The sequence below is a fragment of the Elgaria multicarinata genome, chromosome 2 (assembly GCF_023053635.1).
Source record: "Elgaria multicarinata webbii isolate HBS135686 ecotype San Diego chromosome 2, rElgMul1.1.pri, whole genome shotgun sequence".
Lineage (NCBI taxonomy): Eukaryota > Metazoa > Chordata > Lepidosauria > Squamata > Anguidae > Elgaria > Elgaria multicarinata.
In genome coordinates, this window is record NC_086172.1 from 125,988,165 (window position 1) to 125,997,124 (window position 8,960).

General features: G+C 44.5%; 1 protein-coding gene across 1 annotated transcript in view; it reads right to left on the minus strand.

The window, feature by feature from the left end:
• Positions 1–8,540, minus strand: part of LOC134392872 (cytochrome c oxidase assembly protein COX16 homolog, mitochondrial) — a 52,096-nt gene extending 43,556 nt beyond the window's left edge. Inside the window, exon 1 of the mRNA XM_063117596.1 lies at positions 8,415–8,540. Coding sequence (XP_062973666.1) covers positions 8,415–8,510 — 96 coding nt within the window. The 5' untranslated portion in view covers positions 8,511–8,540. The remainder of the gene's footprint in view (positions 1–8,414) is intronic.
• Positions 8,541–8,960: the final 420 nt, after the last annotated feature.

Sequence of the window (8,960 nt, forward strand, 5' to 3'; positions counted from 1 at the left end):
GTCAACACTGGAATAGCAGTTACCATACTTTAGAAATTGGAGCACCATCTACTGTACTTGAGAGCCAGGTGCACTTCTAATATGGGTTGCAAAAAGGAAAGAAGTAGCGCTCTCTGTCCTTTGAAATCAGCTTGGGAACAATATAGAGAAGTAAGTAGCAATGAAATGTGAAAATCTATGCAAGCAGCACAACCTCTTGCAAGACATGTAAGAAATATCCATGAGGTCACAAGAGTCCATCCCAACATCCGGACAGATGTTACCATCCTGATGCTGCAGGATGTTACACCCTGGAGCACACAAGCTGTTAAACAGTGTTTAATGCCAGCTTATATCACTCTCCTAGGTTTGTGTTGGCTTATGCTAGGCACTGATATAACACATACTGTCAAGTTCATAGTTGGAGAAAACCTGATTGGCAAAATCCATCAAAGAACTACTGTGTCTAGTTCATTTCACTGTGTTGGTTTATTATTATAATAATAATAATAATAATAATAATAATAATAATAATAATAATAATTTCTTACCCACCTCTCCCTTTGGATTGAGGCGGGGAACATTAGTACAGGAATCAACACATCTTAAAAATCCTTGATTTTACATTGATCTGGGTAAGCCTGCTGGAAAAGGCTAGTCTTCAAAGCTGCCTTAAAATCAGAGAGAGAGTTAATTTTACGAATCTCTTCCGGCAGGCCATTCCACAATCCGGGGGCGACAGAAGAAAAAGTCCTCTAGGAAACTGATGTCAGCCTAGTCTTGGCTCACTGAAGTAAGTTCTCCCCAGAGGACCTGAGTGTGCGGGGCGGACTGTATGGGAGAAGGCGATCCCTCAGGTAACCTGGACCCAAACCATTTAGGGCTTTAAAGGTAATGACCAACACTTTGTACTTTGCCTGGAAACTAGCTGGCAGCCAGTGGAGTGATTTTAATGTTGGGGTAATATATGCTCACCCCTAGATGTACTGGTGACCAACCTGGCTGCCATATTTTGAACTAGTTGAAGTTTCCAAACTAGGTACAATGGTAGCCCTATGTACAGCACATTGCAGAAGTCAAGCCTTGAGGTTACCAGTGCGTGCACAACCGTCTTTAGGTCTCCTGACTCTAAGAAAGGGCGCAGCTGGCGTATCAGCTGAAGCTGATAGTAGGTACTCCTGGCCATTGCGTCTATCTGGGCTGTCATTTGGAGCGATGGATCCAGGAGCACCCCCAAACTGCGAACTCAGTTTTTCAGGGGGAGTGTAGCCCCATCCAGAACTGGTTGACACACCTCCAAACCTAGGTCAGAGCCCTTGACAGCAAGCACCTCTGTTTTGTCTGGATTCAGCTTCAGTTTGTTTTGCCCCATCCAGCCCATTACCGCCACCAAGCATTCATTCAGAGGAGACACACTCTCCTTAGCTGATGCTGTTATTGAAGGCATAGAGAAATATATTTGGGTCATCAGCATACTGATAGCACCCCGCCCCATGCCTCCGAATGATCTCTCCCAGCGGTTTCATGTAGATGTTAAACAGCATTGGGGATAGGATGGCACCTTGTGGTATGCCATACAACAGCTCCTTTTTTGAGGAGCAACTATCCCCAAGCATCACCATCTGGAATTTACCTGAGAGGTAGGACCGGAACCACTGGAATACAGTGCCCCCGATTCCCAAACCCATCAGGTGTTCCAGAAGGATACCATGGTCGATGGTATCGAAAGCCGCTGAAAGGTCCAAAAGTACCAGCAGGGACACACTCTCCCTGTCAATACTCATGCGGAGATCATCCACTAACGCGACCATAGCTGACTAATAACTCACATCCCTCATAATCCAATTTCATCTCTGGTCTGAAGGCTTATTTTGTTATCTATTCACATTTGTTGTCTTCCTAATCCTGAAGTATAATTACAATAATTTAAAAAATCCTTTTAAAATAACTAAAAGACAACTAGCAGATACTGAAACTACATTTCCCTTACAAGGCTTCAAATTGTAAGTTATGATCCACAACTTGGTCATACCAGTGGCAAACTCACCATTTGGTAACTTTGGAGGGGTGGTGGTTAAGACGAGAATGACAGTAAGAGAAAGAATGGCATACAAAGAATAAGATTACCGGCCAAAGTTAAAAGCTGAAGACTACTGCTCTATAAGGTCACCCCTAGTTACTAAAAACCAGATCCAAATGGGAACAAGTCCTCAGATTAAAAATACAGGGCAATTCTGGTTTTTTTGCAGTTCTAAAAGTAACCCCAGAAACAAGTAGAAACATTAGTTGCCAGATAGGGACAGATCAGCAAAGCTCCCTTTTGGGAACTCCACTGGCCTGCCCCACTCTGGAAACGAGTGTTTCTGTCTGTTTGGGGTTGTTTGCAGAACCACAAAATTCCCATTGGGCAAAGGGCACATGGGCACAATAGGATAATGCCCTTTGTGACACACTAGCCATATCCATTTTGACAAATCATATGTAAAGCCTGATTCAGAGAAAGCCCAAAGCCACCTATTAGTTGGGCAGTACAAACAAGTTTCTAAAACAACACAAGGATGATGATGCAGTTGAGATGGGGTGGGGTTGAAGATCAGTTTTATCAGACTTATATATGATCACAACACCAAAGGCAAATTACTATTATCAAAACAGTAGTCTCCTATCCCTTAATTTGTTTTGTTTTGCTTTAAAGATAATTGGGAAGCTACTACTAAACCTTTTCCCTCCCTACTGCTATTGGACCAAAGTTTTCCAAGAAACTGATGAGATACCTGTCAGTTTTACTGAAGCACAAAAGATTCTCAGTTGCACCAACAAAGCTGATCACAGGAGAAAGATTTATGCTCATACATTTAATTACGACCAATATAACTGAATATCTTAAAATTCTTCAAAATAATCAGCAGATAGCCAAAGGAGATCCATAGGAAAAGCTTATACAGTTTCGACATTTGACAACAAGGTCTGCTAGCCTTTCACCAGAATCAACTTCACTAAGGGGGCAATCCGTCGCATGTTTAAACAGAAAAATGCCCTACAACTCCCCTCATGTTGGCTGGCTGGGGCATGCTGGGAGCTATAGGTCTTTTTTTCTGTCTAAACATGCATAGGACTGCATCTGAATTTATTTATTTATTTATTTATTTATTTATTTAGAAGAAGCATATCCCACCTTTCAGACAAATGATCCCAAAGGCAGTTTATAATAAGTTTCAATAAAACACACATAACCCAGCAGCCCTTGGTCCCCTGGCCAGTGGATGGGCCCAAATGTGCAACTGTCAGTTGGAGCAGAGTGTTCTTTCTGGCAAGAGGGTGGAAGCTCCCTGAATCTGCTCATTCTCTGACCACAGGACGGTGCCAGGACGGTCTTCCCATTACCATGGTGATGTTTTTCCTAGGAGACAGGGGATTCACCTTTACAGTGGCACTTGGTCCCCTGGCTAACGGCAGAACCCATGGATGCTTAACCTCCAGTTGTGCAGACTTGCCTCCATTTGGGAACACCTGAAAACTGAGAACCCCAATACATTAAATCACTCTTCTTGTATTATGCCTGCCTACTGGGTAAAGAAATAAGCATGAATCCATTTAACAAAGGTGCCACTACGAGAATTCTACAGAGCATTCTACAATTCATTCTTTTCTGAAAATATTTCACATATAGAACACACAATAGCATATGTTTTTCTCGGGGGGAGGGGGAATCAAACAGGTTTTACAATGTGCCACCACTTCCCTATATTGAGTTTTATTGCATTAGGTTGCCCAGTGCAAATGCTTTATTATATCAATTCTTATGCTGTTATTGTGTTTGCTGTGTGTGCTTTTAACAGCTCAGAAGAATTCTGTGCTACTTGCTTCACTAAGCCATCATACACATTATTGAAAACGAAAAAAGAAAAATCTCCTCAGTGTAAACAGATCTTGGAGAGAGAGAAAATAATAGTATAGAAAACAGGAATTCACACAAAATGCTACATTCTATACAAAGTCACATTTGCTGTCTGTTTAGTGTCTGCAGAAGCACGTACCATTAAAAATTGAAAATGACCAGAATCCTGAAACGAATGACACAAAAACTGTCAAAGAAGGGAAATCCACTCCCACAAGCAAACAAATTCATGTCAGCAAAAAACAAATCAGTGAAATTCAAAGGCCACCAAGCTAAGTGTTCTGTAGCCCATCAGCTATATATTATGTCCTTCAAGATGCTCGACAGCTTTTGCAGTCCAAGCAACAAACTCAAGTAGGTTACCAAGGCGCCAGCACACAGCAATACATAGCCGTTGGGCTGTACTCAGTTGTGCAGTACTGTTTAAAGAGTAAATTACTGAAATGAAGCACTAGAAAGAGGATTTATCCAGAGGAAACGTCTATAGGGAAACAAGCATCAGCTGTTAACAGCTAAGAGAATGGTAGCTATAAATTCTCAAGCTCATTTAGCAACTGAAGTAACCTAATTGGCATAATAGTTGACCAGGTATTCCATGAAGATGAATGCAAGGGGTTGCAGAGGAGCAACAGATCCTCCTCTGACAACCCACTTAGCAGGGGAGGAACAGAGTACTTCCTCCCTCCACCAGTCCACTTGGCGGAAAGCATTTTTCCCCAGTTGCCAGCCAAGAGGCTAGATGCCTGAATTTCCAGGTGGACCACAAAAGATGGGGCTTTTCTTTCTCCTCAGCTAGCACAGAAACAGAGGCTTCCAGTCTCAGGCCTGAAGCAGAATTCACACCATCACCACACACCCCTCCTTCCCTCCTGCTACTGTGCACACATGCCCATCCCCCCACCCCCTTTACCTTTGCTGCTGCACTGGGGCTCTCATGAGATATCATGAGGAATGGCTGCTATCTCATGGGACACGTACAAGATCTCAATCTGGAACCCCACAGCGACAGAGAGCCAGCCGCTTTCTTACTGCGGGCAATGCCGCAGCAGGAGAGCAGCTATGATGAGCTCTTCTGACTGGTGTGGGGGAGAGGCGCAATTTGCCACTCCTCTGGTTCCACTGCCTCATGTAGGCACCTCATCCTGCTTCATTGGTGGGCCAGCCCTGGCCAGTCTCACAGTAGCCTAATTGTACTGCTTTCCGTTTCTTTTTTTGCAGGCTAGTAACTTTTGTGGGCTTATTTACAAGGCTGCCCAAAGTGCACACTGGCATTTCTTTTTCCAGTTATAACAAAGAACTTTGCTGTATTAATCCATAGGCAGATCTAATCAAGGATTCTAACCATGGTCAGCCAGTAGTATCTGGGAAGCTTCGGAGGAGGGCATGAGGGCAATAGCCAAAACAACACCTAAGAAGGCCAGACATAGAAACAAGAAGGAGAGCTAGTTCAGTGGTAGAGTGTATGTTTTACATGCAGAAGGTCCCAGGATCGATCCCCAGTATATCTCCAAATAGGATTGGAGAAACTGCTTCCTGAAACCCTGGAGAGTCACTGCTGCTCAGTGTCAATAATACTTGGCAAAATGGACCAGTGGTCTGACCCAATATAAGCCACCTTCTTATGTTCCTAACCACAGATCAGTGACATTCCAATGCTTTCACCTGGTTACCAATTGTCCATACTTGGCTGGATTTATCCAGTGTCAGGAAATTAGGGACAGGGCACTACAGAAATAGAGGAATTGTGTTCCTCCAAGATTTGAGACAGCCTGGGAAAAGATCCAGAATGCTTCCAGAAAAGACATTATTTACAGCATCATCCTGCCTCCTTCCCGGAATTTTATGGGGATCCAGACGACCCCCATAAAATCTGCAATTTATTGCTCTCCCGTGTTTTCCCACCACATCTGTCTTTTCTCTTACCACTGAAAATCCATTAAGAAAAGATGTAACAGCAGTCTATTTACTGGTAGCAGAAGGAGCCTTGTCTGGAAGCATAACCGGGTGGGTGTGTTCCCCACCCCCGTCCCCGAACTTTCACATCTCTAGCTCCTCCTGCTCCTCACATGGTTGGATTTCACTCATTGTTTGGAAAGTCAGCATTGTGCATTGATCTAGCCCAGCCTTTGTCAACCCAGTACCCTTCAGATGCATGTTGTAATTTAAAAAAAAATGTGGGGCGTTTTGTACATTTCTTTTCCTAGGTTTTAAAATGTATATTTTTAAAATTTTGTAAGGCCGCCTTGAGGCCCAGTATTGGGCAAAAGGTGGGACGACTGGAGGAGGGCTAACGTTGTCCCTATCTTCAAAAAGGGCAAAAAGGAAGAACCTGGGAACTACAGACCAGTCAGTCTGACATCCATCCCTGGGAAAATTCTGGAGCAGATTATAAAGAAGTCAATCTGTAAACACCTTGAAATCAATGTGGTGATCACTAGAAGACAACATGGATTTGTCAAAAACAAGTCCTGTCAGACAAATTTGATCTCATTTTTTGATAAGGTAACCTCCCTTGTGGACCGTGGGAACACTGTGGATGTCATATATCTTGACTTCAGCAAAGCTTTTGACAAAGTACCACATGACATTCTGATTAACAAACTAGCTAAAAGTGGACTAGATGGAACAACTATTAGGTGGATTCACAGTTGGCTACAGAATCAGACTCAAAGAGTACTTATCAATGGAACCTTCTCAAACTGGGGAGAGGCAACGAGTGGGGTGCTGCAGGGCTCAGTCCTGGGCCCAGTGCTCTTCAACATTTTTATTAATGATTTGGACGAGGAGGTGCAGGGAACGCTGATCAAATTTGCAGATGACACAAAATTGGGTGGGATAGCTAATACCCTGGAAGACAGAAACAAACTTCAAAGTGATCTTGATAGGCTGGAGTGCTGGGCTGAAAAAAACAGGATGAAATGTAATCGGGATAAATGCCAAGTTCTACATTTAGGAAATAGAAACCAAAGGCACAGTTACAAGATGGGGGATACTTGGCTCAGCAATACTACAAACGAGAAGGATCTTGGAATTGTTGTAGATTGCAAGCTGAATATGAGCCAACAGTGCGATATGGCTGCAAGAAAGGCAAATGCTATTTTGGGCTGCATTAATAGAAGTATAGCTTCCAAATCACGTGAGGTACTGGTTCCTCTCTATTCGGCCCTGGTTAGGCCTCATCTAGAGTATTGCGTCCAGTTCTGGGCTCCACAATTCAAGGAGGCAGACAAGCTGGAGCGTGTTCAGAGGAGGGCAACCAGGATGATCCGGGGTCTGGAAACAAAGCCCTATGAAGAGAGACTGAAAGAACTGGGCATGTTTAGCCTGGAGAAGAGAAGATTGAGGGGAGACATGATAGCACTCTTCAAATACTTAAAAGGTTGTCACACAGAGGAGGGCCAGGATCTCTTCTCGATCCTCCCAGAGTGCAGGACACAGAATAGCGGGCTCAAGTTAAAGGAAGCCAGATTCCAGCTGGACATCAGGAAAAACTTCCTGTTAGAGCAGTGCGACAATGGAATCAGTTACCTAGGGAGGTTGTGGGCTCTCCCACACTAGAGGTCTTCAAGAGGCAGCTGGACAACCATCTGTCAGGGATGCTTTAGAGTGGATTCCTGCATTGAGCAGGGGGTTGGACTCGATGGCCTTGTAGGCCCCTTCCAACTCTGCTATTCTATGAAATAAATAAATAAATAAATAAATACAATTTGCTAGTTGGGGGAAGCTGGGAATGTAGTTCAATACATTTGGAGGACACCAGGTTGGGGAAAGCTCTCTCACTCCATCTCTCATTTCAGGTTATACTCCTTTTTCAGAGAGGCTGACAACAGTGGCTATATTATTATTATTATTATTATTATATTTATTTGTATCCCGCCTTTTGCCCAATGCTGGGCCTCAAGGCGGCCTTACAAAGTTTAAAATATACATGGCGGGGGGATATATCAGCATTACTATTTATTACATTTATGTCACTTCCCATTGCAAAAAGCAGTCTCAAAGCGATTTACAAACACAATACAGAAATCCATTATTAAAGAAAAAGGAAGATTATTTTTTTAAAAAAATCCAAAACAAATATCGTATGACGACACATCATTTAAAACAACACCAACACCGAACAGCCCTTTCAAAAAACATTACAACCTGTTTTAAATTACATATGTCATACTATATAGTACATCTTATACAATCCTAAGAATAAAAAGGTGACCCCACCCCCAGCCACCCACCCCAGTTTTCCCTTCAGGTCATAGAATCTCCACTTCCCCGTCAGGCGGGCTGAAGGCGCGCGGAGAACGCGAAGGCGGCGCAGGGGTGGGGGTGGAAGAGCCGTTATTTTAACGTCATTCCCGCCCGCCCGCCCGCCGGCCCCCAAACCCGGTTCCTTACGCGCCCTCTCAGAGCAGAGCGCAGGGGGGCTGCCCTCGCGCCGCCTGTCACGTCAATACCGCCCCCTGGCGCTACAACCAGCGAACGCCATGGCCATCTAAGCCCCTCCCTCCAAACGCCTCGCCGTCCCGCTGCCGTCACTCACCATCATCGGGATTCCATAGCGTAGCGTCTTGCTTTTCCGCAGCGCTCGAATGCCGGCCATGACGAGCCCCGTCCACCGTTTCACCTCATTAGGCATAGAGACAGGCCGTTCCTTCAGCACTTCCGCGGTCACGCAAAAAAAAAACCATGTCCCCTGGATTCCGTAGCCGGAAGCAGCAAGGTTCCGCCGTGCGAAGGTGCCGCGCACGAGAAACCGCGCCGTGATTCCCTGAACAAAAAAGAAGAAGAAAAAAAGAAGCCCGGCTGCTTAAAACCGGCGGAAGCAGAGCTCCTGTGACTTTAAGAACGGCTCGACAGGCAGGAATTCAGCTGGTGCAGTTTTCCCCAGTTTGGAGACATGGCAAATTAAACGAGTATCAAAACGTGAAGCCACCGTGGTTAGTGTGCTTAGCATAGTTAATTCTACAGAGTTTATTTAATTCTATGTCAAGCTTCGTCCCGAGAACGCATTTCCCACAGTCCCCATTTCAGTGGGGCTGAGACTCTGCTTTGGGTTTCAGTCAGAACTCCAAAAAGAGCTATCCGA